Below are 26,608 nucleotides of genomic sequence, written 5' to 3'. Positions count from 1 at the left end.
CAGCCGAAAATAGGGGAAACAAAAACCGCCGCGAGTGGAACTGTTCGGGGCGAAGTGCGCGATCGTAAACGACTCCGAGATCGCACGAATTTGTCATGCGCCTGGCGCGCGTATAAAACCACGGGAACAAACGGAATTACCTCCGGGTTTCCGGGCGCCGAGGACCCGGCGAGGGATGGAGGCGATCGCGATAAAATGATTGCGTCAAAGGCGTCAAAGAAGCAGTTCGAAGCATCAAACCGGAAACGACCCTGGCTATTGGCACTCGCCGACCGTTCGGGGTTAACGTAATTTTCTTGGGAGAGTTGTTTTAACCCTTTGAATGCTGATGCAGCACATATACAGCAGGAGTGCCATGTTCCTTATTTTTTTACGTTAATTAACAGAGTCACGCTGTAATATAATAACAGTGAATTCTACGATCAACTCATTGTATTTTGACCGAGAATAAACACAGACAAGAAAATAGTAATAAAAGAGTAGAAATTGACAGAATGAAAACTGAATCGAGCATCATTATCCCAATACGTCTATGAATGAAAAGGGATCTTCTAAAAAATTTCAGATGATAATTATTCATTCCAAAAATTCCTTCTTATTAATAACCACGTGCAGTACTTTATATTTATTTTAATATCTGAGGACTCGACTCAATTTAAGTCCATTGAGCTAAGAGCATGACCTAAAAACGTCGTAAAGGGCGAGATGTTTTTATGTTAATCAATTCTCGTTTCTTTGACCCTGTAATTAAGTACGTAGCAATCGTTGAAGTTCGCTGACGCTTCCAGCTGTGGCGTTTTCGCAATCGGTCAATTAACCAAATAAGGAAGTCATAGTAGGGCGATAAAAAAAGGTCGTAAAGGACTGGATTGGCGTGCGGACGACAATCTTTCTGGCATTTTCCTCGGCATGCTGTTGAATCTCTTATCGCAGGAGAAAAAGGCATCGCCAGAAATCTTTACTTCCTGTTTACGACTCGACGCGAATAGGCTTATGGTTTTATAGCAAATCGTAAACGCGCACGAAGGAGTTTCGCCTCGGTGAAATATATACATATATCTGTGTATCTACTATCCGATAGCGATTTCATTTTCATAAATTCGTGAAAGGGTGGGGAAAAAAAGGAGGTAACGAGATAAACCGATGATTCATTGTTAAAAGTTGTTGAATCTTTCTCGTTGGTTACTTCGGTAGGGGAAAACATCCCCTGGCTGGGAAGTTGGCACGAAATTTGAAATAAGGAATTGTATTTATAGCGAATCTTGGAGCTGGGTGAAGTCGTCGGAAATTAAGTTAGCATGACACGCGGATTATTGCGCGGCTCTGGCTGGCAAGAGTTAAACGCGAAAACGCGTTTCCTACGGCCGACCTAACTTGCGACTTCGCGAACTTTTCGCGTACCTACGCCCCCGGTTAGGTTCACCCTCACATTTCTGGCATACCGCGACGCTTTAGTATTGATTTTTTTTTTTAAATAGATGTACGACTAATCGATTTTGAGGATTCAAGTTTAGAATTAAATATCCAAAGATCTTTCCAATTCTAAGGACTTTTTTAAGGACAGTTTATAAGAAAGGAAGCGAATATTTTCTAATATCAATTCCTTAGGAACAGACATTTCTTCAATAAAATTTCTTGGAATTAATAATAATAATTCACGCAGTGCACAATTACGCCTTTACTTTATGCATAAAAAGGATATCTTTATTATGAAGATGCACAACGTTTATTATAAACTCGCGTTACGATCAATAGTGAATGTGAAAGATAAAAATGTTAAATGTTTCCGATGTTATTCCGGTGTGTGTAGCAAGAAAGACGACCGGAGGCAGACAGGCCTCAAGAGACTTCACGTAGTAGCTCGTTGCATTCGACTATCGAATCGTTGCATCTCAAGAAAATTTGAAGTTTCTGGGATAACACTTTAACTCTGCTTGATTGCTCATATTTTTATTTTGCTACATATTATTTATATTTTTACGGTTCATACGTTACGTTCTAAAGAAAAATATAAATTCTTTAAAGACAGTATAATACTTTGAGGAGATATTTTGCATTCATAAACGAGTTTTTTCCCTGCTCTGTTTTTACTGCTTGCGAGCTCGAGGTAAATCCGAACATATTAAATATTTATCGCCGAAGAAGCCTGCAACTCAGTTCGAAAAATAAATCAATCCGTAGCCGTTCTACTTTTTTAATGGAACTAGAATAAAGAAATCTACCTTCTTAGGCAATCTAAGAGAGTAAATTAAAAAATTCTCTCCCTTGTTATTAATATTCTTACTTAGAACAAATTTTGCTAGGATTCCACGGGACTCCTTAAAGGACAATTTGCTACTAATTGCAACACTTTATAAGAGATATTAAACGATATTTTGCTGCGGAATTTTACAGTCTAATCTGTTTTCAGATAATATTTATATTTCTGTCTGTGTACGTAATTAAATGATTCAGTACGTAGATAGTATTAGCTTTGACGGAACTCGAATAAACAGTGCCACCAGCATTTAAAATGTCAATTAGTTTCTTATAAGACACTTTAAATAAATCATGATCAAATAAAAATAATGCGGCACTCAGGAATGAAATGGGTCGATAAGATGGATTGGTTACTAGGAAATGTAATCGAAGATTCTTGTAATCAATTATTCATTCCAATCATACTTCATTTCCTGTGACGTAAAACTCTTATATGATCCCAAAGATTCTCTTCGTCATTATTTGAAAATATGTCAGCTCTATGAAAATCCGCTGTATAATTTATTCACAATGAATCCAAGGGAAAAGTCCACGAAAGTTCGTGGAAATAAAAATCAGGAGTCCTGAAGGAGAAGACAAATCCCAGACAACAGTCGTTCAATGAATCCAACTTCAGACAAATCCCGAGCCCCGATCGTCAAACTGAAACATTTCCTCCCCGACGTGGTTAACAATGATAGACGTCGGTTGAAACCGACGCGCCGTGACAGCTTTGGGGAACAATCTAACGAGGCATTTTAAATAATTCGTTGTCTTTTGAACGCTTTATGCCGCGGTAAGCAGCAGTTAACCGCGCCGACAATGGGTAGTTCTCTGGCCCCCGACCCCTCGCGAGCTGCCCGCGCGCAAGGGTGGTTCCGTTTAGGGTTTTTCGAGTGTCTACTACTTGTGCCTAACCCCTCCGTCCCTCCCCGGCTACTCTTCCCGTTTTTGTCTGGCGCAAACAGAAAATACCGGCAACCGATTCTTTTGTTTCCGTCCCATTCGTACGTTCGCCGCTCGTCGAGACAAGTTATTGCATTATGCAAGGTGGATCGTGAATTCCTCGTGAATACAATGCTCGCTTCCCTCCCTGCCCTCTCCCGTTCTCCGTGTAACAACGCCGGATCCAGGGCGACAGCTGAAATTTTGATACATTTCAATTCCCCTTTGTTCCACCCCGCTTTTTGTTTCTTCCTTTTTTTGGATGCTTTTCGGCGGCGTTTCGACGCTTATTCTCGCGCAGAGCTTCGAAAGAAAGCGGGCGGCTACCGAACGTTACAGCTAGACGTGAATACCAATCCCCGTTTCTTTTTTATTCACAGGCGTTCAATTTTACTGTGACGTAATTTTCGATCGCCTCCATTTTTATTGGTAATTTCATCACAACAGTTTCTAATATTCGAACTATTTTGTGTTGAGTTTCTAATCTAATTTTTGCGAATATCGATCTTCTATTAGGAATTGCTTTGACGGTGAACATTCTAACTATTATTAATTATAACCTTTGCAAGTAGTTCTTAATTATATTTGCCACTGAAGTGTATTTGTTGAGACAATGTTTGACACAGTTTCGGTTAGGCAGCTTTATTGATTGACTGGCTGATCTGTTGATTTTTCCGACGATCCAGTCTGTTTCGCAAACGGGCAATGCAACGTCAATTGACGCAATATCTCAATCTCAATTGCCGCCGCCTGGCACGCACCACTGTACAGAGCGATTTAAACAACGGGGCCATTACAACGATTGCGCAAATGTTGACTTTATTCAAAACTGGCCCTACCAGTTCGATTGTTGCTTTCATGCGTTATAGTGCAGCTACGAGTAGCATAATATAGTCTGAGTGAATTTATTAGACATCAATTGTTCAAATTTAATTATTCTGCATTGTGTCTCTGAAGACTCTCTAAATTACTTAAGAAACAATATTAATATTTTAAAGACTCTGTACTTAAGAAGCTATCGAGTCCTGAAACAATGAGTCTGTCAATAAGGGCAATGTAACTCGTTTTAAAAATGTTCTCCCATACACAAAGTCGCTATCGTGATTGAATACCCTGAGGAGAAGAAGGGAGAGAGGGGGAGCACCCAGAGGTAAACTCTCAGTACAATAGTGGCCCCCTTGGTTTTAATCTCAAAGGACAGGCAAGTAGCTAGTCTAAAAATATTCAAAGAAAAGAGAATCGTGCAATTAAGCCTGGTTTGCACAAGCAAAGTGAACAGGACGGCGCACTAGCAATTACCCTCCATTTTTCTTATCTTCAATAATGTATACAAGCAGGTACACGGAAAAAATATTCTTGAGAGGAGAGAATTCACACACACACACAGCACATAATTCATACTTTATTAAAACAGATGCTAATAAAACATTATGATGTGAACAATAGTACATTCGGCCAATTGAAATAATTAGAAGAGCATTTTATGTCGTCGTATATACAGTAGCTACACTATTCCCTTTATTATTTCTGGTATTATCCAGGCATCTCTGACAGTACAAATTGTACACTTTATAGTAGTATTAAGAGTTCTCGATCGAATCACTTGGAACATGTTTCGAACTCGACATTTCTTAAATCTCTTGAAAGTTTTAACAACCTTGGAAGTCTTGATTGTTGGAGGGTTTGGTTATTTTGAATTATTGTCTGTTGAATTAAAAAATATTCTTGAGAACAGAAAGTTCAGCACGTTATTCTTACATCTGTATTATAATAGTTGTTAATGGAACATTATGATATGAACAGTAGTACATTCGACTAATAGAAATAGTTGGAAGAGCATTCCATGTCTTCGTATACAAAGTATCACTCTGTTAACTTTATTATTTCTGGTATTATCCAGTCATCTCTGGTAGCACAAATGGTACACTTTATGGTATTATTCTCACGAATTATATCATAAGAGTTCTCATTTCTAAAGAGGAGAAATAAAGTTGAGAAACCTGCTGCCTCGCCATTTGCCTTTGAACCCTTCTCAGGGTGTTCGGCCGTTCTTTCGCCCCTCCACGAGATCAAGATCGAGCAGAAAGGAACCAACAGAGAGGGCGCGAGCCAATTAAACCTGCAATTAGTTTAATAATTAGCGGATTAATTAACAAGCCACGAGACGAGTCGGAACGAGACTATGGGACAATGGACCAATGGGGTGCAGCTGAAAACTGTGTTTGCCGTGAGAGAGTGTCCGTCTGCGAACGAGCGAGCACCGTTCATCGGTCGGTTGATTAAGGACTTCGGTTTGCACGCGTATAAATAGAAGTTCCCGAAGACGAGATCGAAAGGGTTATTTGTCAGAGTTAGATTCAATTCTACCAAGCTCGCGACGTCCTCCGTCGAATCGTATTTCTCATTCCTCCAATGGCTATCATTGCACCAGCAAAAGTGTTTTTTAATCATGCGAATTCCGACATAATTCATTTTTTTCATTTAAATTGAACGCAAAAAGGTTTTCTCAAGGTATTCTTTGATTTCTATGCTCTTTTCTCTCCGATAAAAAATTCCACAAGAACAAATTGGTACAACAGGGAACGTAATTCTTTTGGAAAAATAATTCGTAACGGTTCAAACGGTTCAAAAAAAAGGAACAAACGAAAGGATGAATAAAAACGCGAACGGTTATTGAAAGCGAAAAAGGTTTCAATGGTTCATTGTAACACGATTAAGTATCCCATTGAAAAATCTGTCAGGAAATTAACTGTTTTCCATTTTTTCCGCGAGGAAAAAAATACGGCGACAGTTTTCCGCGCAGGGCTTTTCCGAGCGGACCCGCGGCGGCGCGGCGCGACAAACTATCGCGTGCCTGCCGGACCTCGTTAATCGTGTTATTTGTCCGCTAATTAAGCGTGCAATAAATTCGACAGTCAGCCGGTAGGCTTTATTGGAAACTGCCGGCCGGTGTCCCGTTTGTTTCCCAGCTGCTCGGTGTGTTTCGCATGTTCGCAGCCCCGATTCGCGCCACGCCGATTCAAGACTCTTTCTCTTCCCCCTCTTTTTTAGCCGCTCTCATTCTTTTTACACGATCGTTCCGCCGGACAGGCAGATAAATTCTTGGTTAAATCGAGCGAAGCGCGGGCCAAGATTTATGGACTTCTCCGGAGAGATTTCTGTGAGAAGTCTTAAGGGTCGCGGATGAATTTTGTTGGACTTCGGTTGCTCGAACCTGCGACGGATGATTTACCGTCCGCTAGCCATTTACGATTTCCACCCGCTTTTTTTTTCTGCTCCTCTTCAAAATCATCGAAGTATGTTTATACACGACGAATCTGCGATTTCATGCGAAAACTCGTCCCTCTGCATTTTGGAAAATATTTTCCAATTACATTTCGCCGTGCACACAGAAAATACAATGAATGAGAATGGAGCATGTCGCGCGGCTAACGAACCGAATATTCATTTAGTGGGACACACGGGCTTTACACGAGTCTGACCAAAACCGAAAGCGCGGATCCGATCCGAGATTATTCGCGCGACTGGAAGAAGTCCATTCAGCGGGCCATTAATTACCAGCCATTGTAACGTGCCGCGTCCCGCGGACGCGCCGGAAGATTAGTGGGAATTTCTGGACCACTTGTGGGAAGGCCTGTAGAGAGCAGTTTACGAGATGTGGGCGGGTCGGGATGTCAAGTGGTTGGACGTCGTAAGTCGTCGTCACCGCCGCCGAGACGACCCGTTCCGTTCGTCGACGATGTTAGAATGTGTAGACTACGTAGTGCTTGAAACCGGACGGCTACGCGAGTGCATAACGACGCGCATTCCGTTTTCTCCGCAGCGGCAACAGCCGGCTGCGCGAAGTAAATCGCGAGTTAACGAGCTCGCGAGCAGTTTCTTAACCGCTGGCCTCCTTCCCCGTCACCCGCCTCATCTCCTTTCGACGCCAGTCAGCCAGCGTCAACGTCCTCATTTATGGCGTCGCTAATTGAACGTGAACGACAACGTTCAACGACGTTTTTCGTGTTGCCGTGGCAATGCTACTCGAAACGGAGCGTTCTGGTTAAACCCAAGTGCTGTGGAAGGGGTTGAGTCTTCAACCGAGTAAATGGAAATCATTTTATATCGTGAGATATTATAAAAGAGCTTCGTATAACGGACTCGTTTATCAACGCCTAACAAAAATTATCGTACCGATTTACTGGAAATTTTGAGAGTAGTTAAAGTTTGGGAGAGTTATAAATGCTGACTAACGAAGGATTCTTCGAGATTCTATTATACCTGATGATGTAGGAATAGGACAGAATGCACTTTTCTGTACTATTTAAACCTGATGAGATATCAAACGCTTTCTGGTGCCAGAATCTCATTATAGCGAATAACCCACTTTCTGATCAAATAATAATTTCTAATCACTGGCGCTTTTACTGTCACGTATTTTGTACGTAATCAGAAGACGGTGAGTAGAAATTGTGACATGAACTGAAATTGGAGCTCGGAATTCTACCCATGAAAGTGGAAATATGTTACAATGGGCTTTTTTATATTTTGCATTATTTTATATGGCCATCAGTCATTTTACAAACTCAGATTAATCTAAATGATGATAATTAGGCTACCATGTTATTCCAATTAGAGTAACGAATGAAGGCTACACAAAATGTTTGACAGTCAAAGTACTAAAAGGTCGACAACAAAAAAGGTTGACTAATACTTTTTCTGAGACACCCGGTACTTATTTCGAAATACCACAGTCAATCACGCTGATCTGGGTGATACAACCCATTAAAATGTTTATGCGTCATTTGAATTTGGGTTTGACTTTACATGGCAGTCAAAGTGCTGAAAGGTATTTAAAATAAACGTTAATTATTTATAATTTCATTGCTCGAACCTCTCGTCCCGTTTTTATACGAAGAGGAAAAATTATTTGCGCAATTGATTTTAACGAGCGAATTAGTCAAACTGGAATCAACAAAGACATTCCACGAGACGTTGCGGTCGCCTTTTACGACCACGCGCTTCCGTTCTAGCCGTAGCTCTCGTTACGTACCAAGCCGAGGCGTCCCGGCTAACTAAGGTCGGCCAATGAACGGGGCCCGCAATTGGTTAGAATTAATGTTGCTAGTTTACCCCTCGCGACTGCGACTGATATTTCACTCTGGACCGGTTCCAGTCAACCGTCGTCGCATGAAAACTAATCGTTTCTAATCGGTATTAATCAACCATGAGGAACGACCAGAGCTTCCTACGAACGGACACCCGTTATGAAACAATCATTTATTCGCCTATTCGTTCAAAGGGTAACATCGTCTTTCATTAAAGGCATACGAGGACTTGTCAATTTATTTCTGTAATTCTAGTGACTTCTGTCAATTTACTTCTGTGATTCTAGAAGTTTCTGAACAACAATTTCCTTTGGTAAAATGCAAAGTGAACCATGGTTTTTGAATTACTAACGAAAAACACCGACCAATGAGCCAGCCAATCCACGGCTGGGCGCGGGCCCTACACGCGCGTTTATTGGTCAATGTTTTTCGTTAATAATTTAAAAACCATGCCTCACTTTGCATTTTGGCAAAGGAAATTGTTGTTCAGAAACACTTTTAGAATCATCTCTCTTCGGCTATAACACTTTTTCTGGGACACCCTGTATAGCTAACAGGATATGAGCTGATAAAATACTATTATAAACTGTTTAATTAAGGAGAGTATTTTGTTTGGCAGTCGAGGTGTTAAGAATTCCTGAGAACGTTTACATTTTTCGATAAACTCGATACATTTTTAATATCTCGCTTCATTTATTTGGTTGTACAATTCTCGGGGAACTCGGATGCCCCAGGAAAGAGAACAGTTACGTGCATACAATGGGAACGGAATAGAATATAGTAATGAGAATACACAACGACGAATGAAAAGACAGCGTTTCCACGGAACCAATAAGATGCCGGGGGATAAAACGAGATAGCGTTGGGAGATTTCAATAAAGTGACATCAAGCAGCGAAAGCCTGGGGAATACCCATGAGGATCGGAAATTTTCGTGAAAGCACTAAGAAGCTATCCTAGTCGAATACGCTCCGAGTAGCTTTTAAATTTATTCCGTTCTTCTAGACTGTTATTCTTCGATCATTCCCCAAGACAAAATGCATTTCAATGCGTTACACTTTAAACGCACTCTGATATAAAACTATGCGGAATATTGCAAACATTTAAAACCTGCGAGGTGGATCTATTACTGCAGAAGTGTATTATTTCCAATAGCCAGTTTAAATTTTAAATTGAATTAAAAGATTGTCCTGTTGGAAATAAATCCGAGGCTGAAACATTCTCGACTCGTTTGAATGTATGAAAATCGTCGAGCAGTCAGAACTGCTCGCAATTCATATTAAATCACACTCGGGGAAACTGTCTGCGCCGGACGAAAGAGCTCGTGGTACGAGGAGAATTATCGGCTCATGACCGACTGGTATGACGCGAATCGATATGAATATTCGATAGATATCAGCATAGGTTATCGATGTCCCCGTATACTACTTTGCGTCAGCCACGATATAGCTAATACCTAGCCGGCTTCCTGTTAATATACTTTGAACATTATATCGCGCTCCCTGGGGTGGCATGACTGCCGCGTCACTATAAATGATAATAGGACCTCCGCTGCAGAGGTAATAGTACGTACCCTTAACGTAAGTTAATACATATTACGTAGTACGTTACGTGTGTACGACGTTATAACGGCGGGCAAACCGTGATGTATGAAAATAATGCCCGGCACGGAGGTGTACGCGTTTGAATTTCATAAGTTCGTCGACGGGAGGGATGAAACGCGAAACACTACGCCGTCGGTGGTGGTGGTGGTGGTGCGGGCAGAAGCTCGAGGACCAGATTTCGAAATATCTCTACCAGTCCCCTGCTCGCCGCCCCTTGGACGATTTATTAATCCTACGAGGCTCTCCCTCCCCCTTCCCCCGTGCTCGCGTTCACGCCTCGCCGACCACGCGCGCCCGCCTGTAATTATAATTTTATCCTCGACACTTCTTCATTATCGGTCGTAATTAATGAATTGGATTTGTACCTCTACGCAGCCTGCTAATGCGCAGCAATAATTCGATATTGAAAAACATCGCGTTCAAAGAGGATTTCGAGTATTTACCGTTTCATAATAAAGGAGTTAATTCAAATATTGGCGAATAACTTTCGTATGATTTAACGATTTGTTAAATACGATACCTATTGTCGCTAGGTAGCTTTCGCTGTCGACCGGAAACGATACGCCTCCTCTTCCACCCTCTCGCGCGTATTGTCGGACTGACAGCCGTGACTGATAAAAAAAGATTGATTTACCGTGCCAGCTGTGATCACCTCGCTCGGTGGAACGTGTTTATAAAAAACTGACAAACTGGAGTGCCCCTTGTCATGAATGTTTGTCGCTAATAATCCTCGTTGTCGATGCGACGTTAAAAAGCGATAAAGTAGGACAAATACGAGATCGTGTTTATTTAAAAATCAATCATTTGTCGTTCGTTCGACGAACGAGAAAAGAAACTAGCTTTCATCAAATGTACTGAGATAGTTCTTGATTTGCTTCGAATTCTTGGATACGGAGTAGAAAAAGCAGCCGCTTTGATCGCAGTTCTAATGAAATGAGAATGAAACGAGGAAAGAACGGAAGCAATTGTTTTTTCGCGAGCAGAAGATCTGATCGACTTTTGTAGAATTATTCTTTCTTTGTTACACCCTAAACATTTATTGACAGTATACATAAAAGAAGGTGAATAAAAAAGGAAACGATTTGGGAGCGGGGTGGTGGTGCATATTACGTTCTATCAACGAGATTGAGTGAGCGTTTATCTTTCTACTTCCAACGAAATTCCATTCTCAATATCGGCTGAAAAAAAGAGTATTTTGTACTCGCGGGACAAATCCGTCGAGTATTGGATTTTCATTCGAACAGTCTAAAATAGGTTTTATTAGTCTGGGCTGTGCAAACTCTGTTTAATATACGTATAACTTTTTCATGTGGACTCTCGTACACATTGTTCCCATATATAAGAATTTAAAATTTGTTATAGGTGTTATTTAAACGGCAAGTGGGAGATAAGCTGTAACCACGAGCCATAAAATCCATTTTTACCACGTGGACGAACGTTCTTGGTTGCTATTGTAACCGAGGATAGTTTCGCCAGGCTCGGGGTGAGTTTTGTTTGTTCTTCGCGCGATAATATAATTTTAAGGTCTGCGCAAACCCGACGGAGGAATTTGCGCGATAATTCGCGGCTCACCGAAGCACGTCGTATTCGCTACTTATTGGCATATTCGCACAAGTTCTTGTTCTCTTATAGTTTCGATAGGGTATGACAAAGTGCCTCTAGCACGCACATGCTGACCTATCTCGTGGCGCAACGTCCTAAACGCGCACTGCTCGCTATATGCTAGTAATAAAAATTTTTATGAACAAAAATCTGTACTAAAAAACAGTTAACGTCGGTGGTTTTGATTTTCGAAGTTTAATTATGTTTGACATGTGCTATTACGTCCTGTAACAAGAATACAGTAAGCACTTACGAGTATCAAATTCGACAATTTGTTAAAAACTTGCTTGTTTAATTAGTGATGCAAGAACACTACTTATTGTTAGAGGTATTAAAAATATTGACTTTACGTGTTTTTCATTACCCATAATCTTGTTCTTTTACAGCAGCAATACTTCTCACATGAAATGATTTAATGTTTTTATGTGCATGCATTTTTACATTTCCATTTTGCAACCGTGGTAATAAAACTGCAACTACCGAAAAGAATTTTTACAAGCGGAATAGAACACTGTTTTTTTAAAAGTGAATTAAAACAATATGACAAATACTGGGATGGAATATTTTTTTTGCGTAACTTTCAACTACTTACTCCTAATAAAGCTCTATTAGAATCTGTTATTTCTTTGGCATAGGAGAATTGAATTTACTAGTCGAATCAATTCCCAAAAATTCGTGTAGCCAAATAATATTTGCTATGGAAGAAACCACTTGGTAAATAGGAACATGGTTTTAATTTTCTATTTTTAGGAGAGTTTGATATAATAAAATGTGCAAACGATGTTCGCCGTTTGGAAATTTTATTTCCTTCACCAGTGATCCTGAAAAATCTAATACTAAAATTGGATGATGTTATTGAAACAAACATGATATTCAGTTGTATTATAGAACATGACAGCTTATGTCATATTAAAATTAAAATTTAAGAGAGAACTTATGAAACTAATTCCCTTAGAAAAATATTTTTTAGTTAAGCATTTGGACTGTTGCATTTCTATTCACAGCACATTTCGCGTACAATAAAAAATAATTTCTTATTTTCTTCTATCTTCTTTCGCAATCCTCATTTTCCCTCATAATATCGAAACAATATTTTCTATGGAACGCGTAGTGCTTATTTATTCCATAAGAATTGTATTCGTTTCGAGATGCACGTGCTTAAAAATTTAAGCGGCTACGTATAGACAGACAGTCGTACCTATAAAACAAGCGTAAGGGATTCGGCGATAAACCGACATTCGCAAAAACGTAAAAGCGCGCGGAATAAAAGTGTATTGTTTCTGGCTGGTACGTAAATAGACGCGAGTACATTCGTTCCAACGATGAAAAATATTTTCACGTTTTTGCTTCCGGAAATATACCTTGCCAAGAGGAAGAGCGGTGAATTGGGATTGATTGTTTCGAAAGAAGAGAGCGACTGGATCGGCGCTCGTTACTTTGCCGAAAATAAAAGAGAAGGAGTTAGAGTGATTAGGACTGGGTTTCTCCTCCTCGTACCGACTCGTCGTTTCGAGGCAGTTACGAGCTCGCGAAACAAGTCGAATAAGAATATCCTCGTTAACCTTAAGGGCCCTCCAGAAAACGGTTCAAAACAAGTTATGTAACTTGTGCTATGTACCTCTATCCGGCGCTTCATTAAAAACGGGTCGAACCGCTATTCCTATTCTATTGATGTCATAAGACTGACGGTAAATAAGTACATAGTAAAATAAATGTAACGAAGTTCCGCGTATATACATTGCTTTCGTTATCTCGGTCCTCCTTCGAGTTTGAAACTTATTAAAAGAACAAAAGACAAATCTAAGAAACTGGGCTGCAGATTTTTATGCAAAATGTAACTTGTAGACTGTCAATTTAAAAATAAGATTATGAAATAAGAATGTCGTTCAACCCTTTAAGTATTATGACATGTATTTTGGTACTTTATGCACTTTTATATACAATATTTATTTCTTATACTTTTTATATAACTAGTTTTCTTATAAGTCCATAAAATCTGCATTCCAATAATTAGTAGTAATGATTCTTCTAATCGATACAATCTTAAAAATTCAATAATAATGATCGACACTCCTTATACTCGACCATACTCATGCTAGATTTATATGCAGAAATTTTACGTGGATATCCACTCAGGGTGTAAGCCACTGGCAAACGATCTACAAGCCCGACATTCTTTTTAAATTCTCTAGCCGTAGCCCAATTTATACGCATCAAATTAATAACCCCGCTTAATCGCTAAACCAGCACAGCCGTACTCGGTGAAAAATAGCATCCATTATCCCGGACTTTCTTTTACCCGGACAATAAGACTATCTCGCTCAAATTGAAGAACTCGCGAGGAAGCGATTCCTTCAAGAGGAAAAAAGCGCGGGATCGTAGCAAGGATGCGGGAGTCGCGGGATCCGGTTTTCTTAATTCGAATTTAATGAAAGAGGAGGACAGAGAGCGGGTCCCGATAATTGGTTCTCAAAAGTCAAGCCGTCGTCCTCTGGCTGTTCGCCACTCCCCCGCGCCCCGAACCCCTTTCCTTCTCCGTGGGGTAATTCATCGTCAGTCGTACCGAATCACCGCGGTATTCCGGCCACGGGCTATGCATTAATTCGGTAACGATCTCGCGGGAGGAATAAGGAATGCCGCCGTCCCGCTAACTATCATCCCGTATCAGCTCGGCTTTGGCCACGCTCGGATAATTACTTACGAGAGCTACGAACAACCCTTTCGCCTCTCGGACTAAAAGTACTTCGGATAGTAAAAGACATTGTTTTTCACAAATTTACATTTCGTTTAAACATTAATTTATACGCGTTGACGAAACCAATCAAAAGGTTTTGACGTAATTTGTATGAAACGAGGAATAATGATCTGACACCTGAAAATACAATTTGGACATCCGTACGGGCGAAATTTTGATAACAAAGTTATACCCTGAGGATCAAGTTTGAATTAAATAAACGCGAACACGATACGGAGTTACATCCGAGTCGATGAGATTCAATTAATAAACTAGCGAATCCTCGAAATTGCAATTACAGCGATCTACTCTTCCGTTACTTCGTATAAACATCAGCGACAATGCCAGTGACAACAGATGATGGTCCGGCATGTGGTAGACGCCCGTAGCGAAGGTAATCAAACGCTACCACCATAGGGGATAACTCCGAATTGGAACGATCGAACACGGAAGTGTCTCCGCCAGTCCACAGAGAAGCCTCTGCGAGTAATTGGAGCTTGGAAGGCATCCGTGTGACCGTGGCTTCGAGATCCCTCGCGGGACTGATCGCTTTTGTAAGGTTATATACCGGCAGAGAGAGAGCGAATCTGGAATAAAGTGGAAGTCCCGTTATCGGGAGTGCTCGAACAATGAGAAGAATGTGAAGTCGCGACGCGACCCTCAGGGGCAGGAGATCCGTCGCGTCGGAACGCGTGGTCTCCCGCTCGGAGAATTCCCTGTGTGTATTATATTGCTTCTTAATGTTTGCCCGGGGAGTTTAGATTCGGGAGTAGCTGTTTGACGAAGCTTGTTGACTCTGCCGAGGCGCTTTACTACTTCAACTTGGAGGATTGCGAGAGTAATGCGCGTTTGAAAGTTTCTCATCCAGGGATTCGAATAGAAATATTTCGCAGATGGAGGCAAGTGCCCAGATAGACAATTTGCAACAAATTTGCAACAAATTTAGTAAATACCTCGTTACAGAATCCGGCTTACGCTTTGCCAATGCTCAGGTTGACGTTTTTAAGACACGTATTTACTTAATAAGGATAGCAATCTTTATACTGTCAGTGAGAAATTACTCTGCATGGATATATTTTAATCATGTTTGAGTTATGTTAGTAAAGAATATTATTAATACAGTATTGGTTCACTGAACGATAGGAAATTCAACTGACGATGTAATATACATGTAAATTCGACAACAATATAACATTTATTCAAATAGAATTTACTGCAATCTCTAATTGCTGATATATTAATTTCTAAATCGTGAAAGTCTATCTGGGAGTACAGCCATTTTTTATGCTCAATTATCACTGATTCTCAGTGATTGTAAGCGTACGCAATCTTCTAAAGAGGAATACTGCTCTGTAAATAATTACGTTAAAATTGTTTCCCGCTGGTTGTCCTCTCAAATAAATTTTTCACCGCCGAGGGATCAACGACAAAGGGAAATAATTCCATCAAAAAGCTGTACGTTGAAACATTACTCGAATGTAAAACTTGGATGCCCTCGGGTCGGGGAACGCGGGATTATCACGATTTTTTTCTTTCCCCGGGTACTTTGTTCCCGGCGTAAACAGGTAATTAATAGAAAGCACGGTGAATGGAGTGTGTTCATAATGGACCGGTAGCCCAGTAATTCGATCGAATCGACCAAAAACGGGTTAACAGCTAATTAATTTCGCGTTATTACTCGACTCGATGCAATCAACGCGCGCGTCGTGCGTAATTTTAATTATGGAATTTATTTTATCGCCGAGCGTGTTCGTTTCTCGTTCACCGCGGTCAGAACCAATTATAGAATTAGTTAATCGACTCGGTATCGACGCCACCAAAAGTGGATTAGCCGTCGCCTCTCGGAAAATCGCGTTTTTACTGGTTCATAAGCTCATTTCCGAGTTTGCTTCGGTGTAGCTTACCGAAACTATTGGTAATGCTTGGAATATAACTTTCAGAATCACAGAATCGTGGATTATCGAGGATAGGGAACTGTACATTTCAGTGCATACGTCGAGCTAGTTTCCATTAACTAGTTAAGTTTGTAACTAGAGTTTCAAAGCTATCGGTATTTCACCATAATGACATTATATGTATGTACTACAACAAACGATTTTTCAAGAGACAAGTAAACGAACACGATTAAATCTTAAAATAAAAATAGTCATAAAGCATACAAATGTTAACAATCGTATATATTAGCTATCTCTGACTTTACCCTCTGCTCATGTTGTTCATTAGCTTTGAGGAGTTAGGAGGAAATTAAGATCGAATAACAAAGTCTTCACAAATGAAGGATAACTACAAATGCTTCTATAAATTAAGAAATTTATTTCGAAGTGAATGAATTTTGCAACAACACGACACTGGACCAAATGGTTTTCACGAAAACGTAAGATTGTATGAGCCCTTAAATAAAAACAGTGATGAAACATTCAAATAGTTACAGACATTAATAACACATTGTGAAAAATTGTGCAAGGTTATTAAATAATTTATGTTATGTTGACTGTAAAATTTTGATTACATTTATGAAGAAATATAGATCCAACAATGACAGAATTTTGTAATTTCACATAATCGTTAATACATGTTTTTATAATAAGGATATTTTTAAGTTGAAATAATATTGACTTCGATGATATTTGAGGTACACAATGAAGCTGTAATTGTCAGATACAAAAAAGATCCTATGCAATTTCCTTCTACTTCCACCCGTTAAGGAATAATTGGCAACGAACGAAATAATTCACTTTAGTATCACTCTAAATATTGGACATAGCTATTTATCATAATTCGTAAACTTTTGGTAGAGATCCTACGATTCATGCGACCTTCACCAATAGTATATTCAATCGTTTTAATTAAATCAAATCCAACATAAGTTTTTAACATTCAGAACAAGAGAACCTAGTGTTTTATCAAAAAGATGATTGCAAAAAGAAGTAAACCATTGTCGAGGAACTGCGATCCCATAATTTCCAAGCTCGAACAGCCTAACTGTGGAAGGCTGGGGAATAATTTCGAATCCAGCAACTTTTCTCCATTCCCTCGTTTCTTTCTTTTTGTGTGTTCGACGGATAAATTCAATTTCTCGCCACGTTCCCCATTTTGTTTCCTCCGCGTCGGAGAGCCTAGGGGCGCAGTGCAACATTCTTTCGTGTCCCGTCCCGTTTATTAGCATAATTCGATGGAAATCGAATTCCCGGGTTATCCCGGAAATGCATCCGGCCGCGAGTGCATTCTATCGCCCGGCGACCATTAACCCTTTCGCGGAGTTGTTTTCGAACTGATAGCCTAATTCCATTCGCGTAGGACAATGGCGACGTGTGTTAAGTTCAAACGCGATGCTGCGCTTCAAACATTCGTGCACGTGCGCGAGCCTAGAGTAGAATTCAGCTGCAAGAGGCAAGGAATAACGTTGTTAAACTGCGCCAGAGTGCTCCTGGAAATTGAAGTTTGTTAGAACGTCGAATTTGATTTGTGTGTCGGGCATATCTTATTCAGCAGTGAAATTGACATTTTACAACATTTATTTCACCCGCGAGATTATTCATTCAAGGAGCTTAACACTAGATTGCCCAAGGAAGTCATTTAGAGTGGTTTTGGGCAAATGTACAAATAATAATGCATAAATTTTTTTTTTCCCAAGTGAAGTAAATTATTTNTTGGCCAATATAGGTATATACTAAGTTTCAGTCTTTCTAGTGTTAAAAGAGAGATCGCTAACAAAATTACATGCTCGATTAATTTAGCAGACACCTTGATTAACAGTTATCAATATTTACGAACGGAGTAACTGGCGGCGTAAAGATTTTATAATACCTACGTATGCACAATGCGGTAATTTGTACTGGTAACGCATTAATATTCGATAAGTGCATTAGGGAAGCGGAGCATTAGTGTGGTTCTAACGACGTCATAAACGCGATGGAAAATACATGCCAGCTAATAGCGAAATTATACCGGGCCCCCTGACAGTGACGTAGCGGCTGACACAACTTTCGAAACCGTTCTTCTTTCTTGCTCCTCTTAGCCACAATGCATAACCGTTCATTCGTACGATTAATCATTCGCACGCCTCCAGTTCATTTTCAACCATTATCTAAACTTTAATTATGAATACAATAGACTGACATCGTAGATGCAGAGTGCGAATCATTTATGACAGCCAGAAAAATAGTACCAATCATCGGTTTTTCTCTTCTTTCTAATATTTTAATTTGACGTTTCTGTTCGAGTCGCAATCAGAAAAATTTGCTCATGAAAAAGGCGGATGGACGTGCGCTTGAAATAATCCAGGAGCGGCGGTCGTATTTAGCCTGGCGCACATTCTGTTTCAGAGGCATGTTTGAATTCAGTAAATCATACGAATCATACGCAGCAGCGAGGAGTGTCATAGCTGTTTCGTTGTTTCACGGTGCCTTGGCCGTACGAGTTTTTATTATAATTTCCATCACTGTACAGAATTTATTATCGCTTTTAGTATAATTTTTATTCCTAAACAGAATTTTTGTTACGTCGGGTATCATGTTCCGCGCGATGTGAACGTAAAAATTACAGAACGCGTTTTTTAATGATCTTTACCCAACGTCAAGGGGTTTTTATATGATTTACTAAAAAATTTTCCCTGCCCGCTGTCATGCCTTTTATTCAAACAATTAAGCATTTTCCCTAGGATATGATTTTACTTTATGAAAACAGACACCGTGACGAATTGCAATGCACGGAGCAAACATGTACTCCGTATTTGTACTTGTAACGTGATTTGACTATTGTAATAGTTGTAGCGTTAAAGTAGCTACTTTGAGAACTACAATTTTAATTAATCAGCTGATGGGTTGAAATGCGGGGGAAAGAGGTTCGGATTATGTTCCGTGGCCCGTATCCCTGTTGATATTATTAGAGAGCTTCATTATTTTGATGGTTTCTCTCTACTTCCCGGAGATGTAACCCTCGTTCTGGTTATTAAGTTAATTTGGTCGGATAGCGGATGGAACCTTGTAGTATTTCACTGTTCCATCGTAACTTGTTACGTACGAGGCGAGAGCTTAGTTAAGACAGGGTCACTGACTTTAAAAATGGTAAGGAAAATACGAGAACTGCTATCAAAATATTCCTAAATGTAACTATTTCTAGTTCCCAATTCTTTCGTAATGAAAATTATCTTTAAAAACCAGAAGCTTGTGGAATCCAACAGATCTTTCGTGCAGATGAAAACATTGACTCTTTTTATTAATATAATTCTAACGAGAGGATATCACAACTCTTACTCGAGTGAATTTAATCTCAAATAACATCCAATGAAATTTCAACTTTAGATTCCAATGTGATTCTATCTATGTTAAATTTACCATTGATTTTAGAATCATACTGCACAGAATTTCGAGTAGAAATATTACAAGGTAGATTCATATTACATTATATTTTAATTCGAGGTAGTTTCATATTACATGCATACTTTAATTAGGATTTCGATGTGTGCGAGTTAGAATTATATGAATCGAGAGGGTTGATATATTCTAATAAAGTAGAAAAATAATTCCTATAAAGAATAGAGAAAGTAATCTACCCAATTTCTACCGAGTAACTTAATTTCCAACGAGTCGAGTACCATCATCCATCACCACGAGTCACGTAATTCAACGCAAGGAAGAGATGAGACGCGTCCCATGACGATTAAAAAATTCAAAGCAATTACGGCGAGGGTGCACCCATCCGTCGTGTACTCGAAGAAGGGGGGGAGGGCACCCCTAAAGAATATCCGCTGCATCCACTAGCCCGTTTAAAATTACCGACCAGTTGACGTTCCGCCACTGACACACGAGGGGCCGAGGGGGCGAGCGAACGCACGATTGTAATGCTACTGCGCGGAATGACAGTGTGGGTGGATAGTAATCACGACAATGAAGGAATAACTATGCTCGCTGTCCGTTAGTCCGCATGACGAGATTACTGATGACGATGATCGATCCTGCTCCCCTTTACTGACCCGGCTGTCTATTAATTAGCAAATAAGGCCTGGGTTTTACTCCAATAAAGGAAATAATGCTACACTCTTCCCTTTTTCATGAATTTAATAAAAACGATTGAGTTAGTAGATGGAATTTAGTTTTCATTGTTCTTCGCCTCTTTTCTTTTATCTATTGTTTTCTTTTATTAACATATATCTAGATCAGTGATTCTTAACCACTGTGCCACGAGTGTGTTAATGGAAAATTATATATTTTTTTTACATTTCTTTATCAAGTGACACTAGATTCAGTCCAAATATTTATTTAGCGAATTTGTATTTTCAGCTTTGACCAACATAAAAATAAAAAGAAATTCCAGACTTTTAAATCTGAATCACGAAATAAAAGTAACATTATCATTTTTACGCCCAAATATAAACGAAATAAAATAATAACGAAAGAAACATCAAGCTCAAATTTCGCGTTAAATATAATTCGTAATTTATCATTAAATAAAAGTTTTATTTACTTGTAATGCAATTCTCATTTTGTTTTTCATTGAAAATTATTATCCTATGCTAATTTTACAAAATGTATTAAAGGTACATTAATCAATAAACCGAATAAAACTCTTTTAATTTATATGATTGTTAGTGTACATTTTTAAATTATTACAAGTGTGTCGGGGCGAAAAAAAGATTGAGAATCACTGGTATAGATACACAGATAAATAGATGGACTTCATTGCATTTTAATTGTCTGCCCATTGCAAGAGGTTCTTTGGTACAATCGATAATTTTACTTTTCTTTGTTAAATATTTACATGACATGTACATACTTCTTATGACATATCAGCAGTCGTCGGCGCTCGGGCGACTGTGTATCTTTGGTAACCGGATCGGTTCTAGACAAGCGGCGCCTATAAACCGATTTCAATGAAAAAGAACAGGCGGCGATGCTTAAAACCGCGTTCGGGTTTTAAACGCGGAACGCGACGCGGTGTATCTGGTATGGAACAAAACCGACCGCGAACCAATATTGAACTGAAACTGCGTGGTATCGATGGTTTTATCGAATGAAAATTCGCGGCGAGGCGGGAAACGCGGGTGCCGCTGGACAAGCCAGAAGTCACGGGAGACGGAAAGGCACGGATTTTTAACAAATTGGAGCGGTATCGCGCGCTCCAGAGCAAACAGCGTCCAATTTTGAAAAAATCGAAGGCATCCCGCGTTCACGTACATGTACATGTATGTATATATTTATGTACAACTGGCAGGAATAAATCGCGAGCACGCCGATGTCGCTTGACACGATCATATCTGGAGTAGGTTTGTGTTTATCTTGTATCCCATGATTGATGATATGGACCGCGGAACGGTCGTTGCGAGCCATCGGATTCCGACGATATAAAATGAAACGAAAGCAAGGAATGAAGTTTTTTAAATATTTTGTGTGCTTCGTGAGTAATTCGAATAAAAGCTCGGTATGCTTTTGTTCAATCGGTTACAAAATATCACGAAATTCCTTTGACGGAAGCAACGGTTAGCTAGAACGTTAATGGAAAGTCAGGAGTAATAAGAAACAGTTTTTTAAAGTTCCGTGTTATTTCACAGTTTGGCTAGTCCAGATTTATATTAGACGTTCTTCAATAAAATACAGTAACGAAGTAAGTATTAGTCAATGAATTGACATAAAACAAAAAGAACGTAGAGAATGAAGTTTTTTAAATATTTTGTATGCTTCGTGAATAAAATAAAAGTTTAGCATATACAGTTAAATATTTTGGTAATGCTATTTTCAAATTGATTTCAAATGTTACATTTTTATGAAGGAAATAAGGATTAGCAGGGAGGTTAATGAGAAGTCGAGGATAAAAAGGAATATTCTTTTTTAAGTCGTGTTATTTCAAAGTTACGCTAGTCGAGATCTACTTTATACGTTGTTCAATAAAATACAGTAACGAAGTAGTAACGGAGAGAGTAGGAAGCTCGGAGGTAGGGAAAGGTTCGTCGAAAAATCTCATTACTTTTAACGCGAACGCGACGTTTCGAGGGACGAAAGGGGAAACTGACGTAACCGAAAAATTGTAACATCTCAAACGAGGGGCTAGCGAAGCTGGAAAATTGTGTCCCTGTCTCCTCGCGTTCCCTGCAATTATACTACGTTTGACAAGTGGGAAGTGCACGAGCTGTTTTATTATTGCAACCGGGCTGCCGGCGACCAACCCGTGCGTTTCTCGACTCAACTCCATGAGTAAACTCTCCCACGTCAAAAAGATTTAAGTATTTGAACGTGAATTGAGAGATTTATATATTTAAACAGTTTAAACAATCTTTTTCCGTTGCACAATTATGACATTAAATAAATAATAAATAACGATTACTTATAAATGGCTTCGTACTTCTATCGCTTTTGAATCACACTACGAATTAAGGATGTATAGGTTATACATATACTGAAACGATGCTAGGCATGTTGAATCTGTTATTATAGATTCCTGTTACTGTTATTTCACAGTTTGGCTAGTCCAGATTTATATTAGACGTTCTTCAATAAAATACAGTAACGAAGTAAGTATTAGTCAATGAATTGACATAAAACAAAAAGAACGTAGAGAATGAAGTTTTTTAAATATTTTGTATGCTTCGTGAATAAAATAAAAGTTTAGCATATACAGTTAAATATTTTGGTAATGCTATTTTCAAATTGATTTCAAATGTTACATTTTTATGAAGGAAATAAGGATTAGCAGGGAGGTTAATGAGAAGTCGAGGATAAAAAGGAATATTCTTTTTTAAGTCGTGTTATTTCAAAGTTACGCTAGTCGAGATCTACTTTATACGTTGTTCAATAAAATACAGTAACGAAGTAGTAACGGAGAGAGTAGGAAGCTCGGAGGTAGGGAAAGGTTCGTCGAAAAATCTCATTACTTTTAACGCGAACGCGACGTTTCGAGGGACGAAAGGGGAAACTGACGTAACCGAAAAATTGTAACATCTCAAACGAGGGGCTAGCGAAGCTGGAAAATTGTGTCCCTGTCTCCTCGCGTTCCCTGCAATTATACTACGTTTGACAAGTGGGAAGTGCACGAGCTGTTTTATTATTGCAACCGGGCTGCCGGCGACCAACCCGTGCGTTTCTCGACTCAACTCCATGAGTAAACTCTCCCACGTCAAAAAGATTTAAGTATTTGAACGTGAATTGAGAGATTTATATATTTAAACAGTTTAAACAATCTTTTTCCGTTGCACAATTATGACATTAAATAAATAATAAATAACGATTACTTATAAATGGCTTCGTACTTCTATCGCTTTTGAATCACACTACGAATTAAGGATGTATAGGTTATACATATACTGAAACGATGCTAGGCATGTTGAATCTGTTATTATAGATTCCTGTTACGATTATAAAGCTACCTGTAAAATTTTAAATCAGAAAAATTACAGAGACTTAAAATTTGCATGTATCCTTATGATAATCACATTTCCCATAAAACAATATAACAAATTCTATCAATTTTTATTGTTTAAAAACCAATTGTACGTTAATCTTTTTGATTATAGGAAATGCGTTTTTCTAAGGTACATAAATTTTTGGGATTGACTGTATAGCCGATACATCCTTAAAGTACTACGGGAATCATATTTTATTTCCATTAAAAGAATTGGAATCGAATAACAAATGAAAGAGAATTCTCGATTCCGAGGCGTCTCCACAATAATAACGTTAATAAGACAATCGAGGCAGCGGGTGCGCATTCAATTGATTTTTCATTACACCGTAGAGAAGACAGGGAGGAGTCGCTCGGCTCATTTCTGCGATAAAAGAAACCCAGGACTTAACGCTTGGAACATTTTGCCTATTTCCTTTAAAGAGGAGCAAGAAATTGATTGAAATTCATCATTTCAATTTGCGATTGTAAAAATCCAGCCGAAAAGAATGGGCGGATTTGAATCCATTGTTTCTAACTCGGTAATACCGCACAGGATTACGTCGACGGAACCTGTCGGCCATTCGAGAATTTGTAATCTATCTGTCGATTCGACGAGCCACCGTAACTCACAAAGGATTCCCGATTCCCGGCGCAACGGCAATATATCGACGATTGATTAATTTTGCCTCATTACGCATCGGATAAATTTCGCGATATCGTCGGACAAAGACGCGACGCCTTGATCGGCCGCATTGTTTCACCTCGCTTGTTCAACGAACCGCTTTATGTATTTATGGAGGCGCGCAAACGCTTCTCGGTGCAAATCGACGGTGCGTGGTGAATAATCTTAATGAGAGCCATCCAGGCAGGCTTTCCGCGCCCCGAGTACAAAATCTAAACGAAATAATTAGTTACATGTTGAAAATCATTCCTAAAAGGAAATGTAAAAATAAGAGGATTTTAAAAGGACATGAAGTTCTTAACGATACTGCAGTCTCTCCTGCTTTTGTGCCTTGCATATCGTCAGGCATCAAAGCCTTGTATATTGAAACACACATAGGACAACGTGTACACAGTTTAATTGCGTTAACTATTTTTAACGATTCTTTTTTAATGTTAATAAATACTTTTCTCAACTTCTTTGAAGCTTATTACATTTTTAAACCCTTTTTTATTCGAGCTCTCTCAGTAATCAGTTGTGGAATTGGTAATTCGTTATTTCTCTTTATCTACATGTTTCTCTCTTTTCTCGTCTTTTATTTACTACGTAAGGTTTCATGTGAACTAAAGGGACTTCCTCGATTATATTGTATTTTCCAATAAATTTTGTTATCATTCTTCTTGTCCGCCTGCTGTTACAAGAATTCAGCACCTGCCCGTTTCGAGTGATTAGCGAAACGTCAAGGTACCCAGCGAAAGGGCAACGAGAATAATAGTTAGCCCTTATCTCACGTTTCACGGTGATTTTATGAGGACCCTCGCTCGTGCTCGTAGGCGTGTACACACTGCCGTGGACCACCATCGATCTCCCTTCCTCCCCTTATCTGCCTTAAATTCACCCCGGCACACGATGTTCGGTGAGGACCGCTCGACGAGTTTCACGTGTATCGTAATTTTTAATCATGTCTCTTTTCCGCTGTCTTTTGTCAGGCGGTCTCGTATCGGCGCCGAGCGACGATGTCCTTCTCGACGCCGGTTCACCGAATACGCAATTAAAACCGCGGACTCCGGGTAAAAGCGACCGCGACAACGTCAACTGTATCGCAGGACACCGTCGCGTCGCGTCGTTGCACGCCCTTTCGAATCAGAGCCGCTGTTGTCAGCATTCACGTCTTCTCTAGCATAGGTCCCATCACTCCAGGTTTTTTCATCGTTCGTTGAATCTTTTTACGTGTCCCGCTTTTTGAAAATGCTCCTCCGCTAAAAGTATTATATCACGTTCGACGAAAGTCGCGCTTCCGGATATTAATTAATTTAACTTCGACAAGCAAACCGCGCGCACCTTTGAAACGAAATTAAATTACCATATTAATGAGATGCAATATCGTTGAACAATATTTTCATACAACATCGAATTCGCGTAACCCGCGACTCCTATTGTTATCCGTACCAGCGGATGTTTATTTTGTAACTTATTATCTCATTGTGCTCGAGGAAAGAATATTTAATGGAACATCGCGAATTGAATAAATAATCTGAGGGAGACAATGTTTCGTATTTCGTTGCGTGGAATTCTCGTAACATCATTATTAACGTGTACAGGGCCGTTAATAAGCTAAAAGCACGCCCATGCAACATATGAATCGATGCGCAACTTCTCGTGAAGTTCATAGATAGTAAAAGGAGACCCGGGCGAAACAATGGGGAGAACAGAAAATGCGATTTCAGACGTTACGACTTAATACGTCGGGAGGAGGTGGTTCGTTAAAAAATTGAAACAGGGGGATACGCGCAGCGTAAAGAAGTTAAAAAATGTGAGAACACGCGGGCCGTGGGAGGGCGAGGATCCTTGGATGCGAACATCTGCGCTCCCGTTGCTTTTCCGCCGCTGGCGACTAATGCTTCCTGCTAGGACGCGGAACCGCGTTGCTCTCGTAATTATGAGCGATTGTAAGTACACGTCGTTCGGGGAGTGACACAATGCGGCCGCTGCTGCGTTTTTCTCACTGATTCTCTTCCTTTTTGCCCATGGTTTACCTCCTTTTTTTGCCTCTTTTTTCGCCGTCTCGACGGCATCCCGGGGGTGGTTTTGTGCGCACTCGTCGTTCGGCTGGTCGTTTCGAACATCCGTTTCGCGTACCTCCTATTCGAACGAATTTTCGCGGCATCGGGTATTCGTGGTATTGGGCGTACGTATATGCCATGCGCTCCTTTTTAGCGAAGCATACGCTGCGTTGCGCGCCCGCTATTGACGTAGATTATTTTTCTACCCAACTACGTATGGAATAATCGGCCAGATTTCTGATCGGAATTTGTTGTTTCTACTTGTCCCACAGCTTCGCTGTCTTGGGCTTAGTGAGC

The 26,608-nt window shown here is 39.7% G+C and overlaps 1 protein-coding gene and 1 long non-coding RNA gene across 3 annotated transcripts in view; one reads left to right on the top strand and one right to left on the bottom strand.

The window, feature by feature from the left end:
• Nucleotides 1–26,608, top strand: part of LOC113463867 (uncharacterized) — a 206,709-nt gene that overhangs the window by 111,595 nt on the left and 68,506 nt on the right. The gene's annotated exons all lie outside the window — the stretch shown is intronic.
• Nucleotides 1–26,608, bottom strand: part of LOC108632931 (uncharacterized) — a 72,000-nt gene that overhangs the window by 7,929 nt on the left and 37,463 nt on the right. The window contains exons 1-2 of one of the 2 annotated variants that reach the window (XM_026810859.1): nt 6,416–6,708; nt 5,184–5,302 (exon numbers count right to left, since the gene is read on the bottom strand). The exons of the other annotated variant lie outside the window; for it this stretch is intronic. Coding sequence (XP_026666660.1) covers nt 5,184–5,302; nt 6,416–6,429 — 133 coding nt within the window. The 5' untranslated portion in view covers nt 6,430–6,708. Of the gene's footprint in view, nt 1–5,183; nt 5,303–6,415; nt 6,709–26,608 lie in introns of those variants that run through there. 2 annotated transcript variants of the gene reach the window in all.

The sequence above is a fragment of the Ceratina calcarata genome, unplaced genomic scaffold (genome assembly GCF_001652005.2).
Source record: "Ceratina calcarata isolate Rehan_Ccalc_2016 unplaced genomic scaffold, ASM165200v1 scaffold178.2, whole genome shotgun sequence".
Lineage (NCBI taxonomy): Eukaryota > Metazoa > Arthropoda > Insecta > Hymenoptera > Apidae > Ceratina > Ceratina calcarata.
This window is presented reverse-complemented; position numbering and strand designations above follow the sequence as displayed.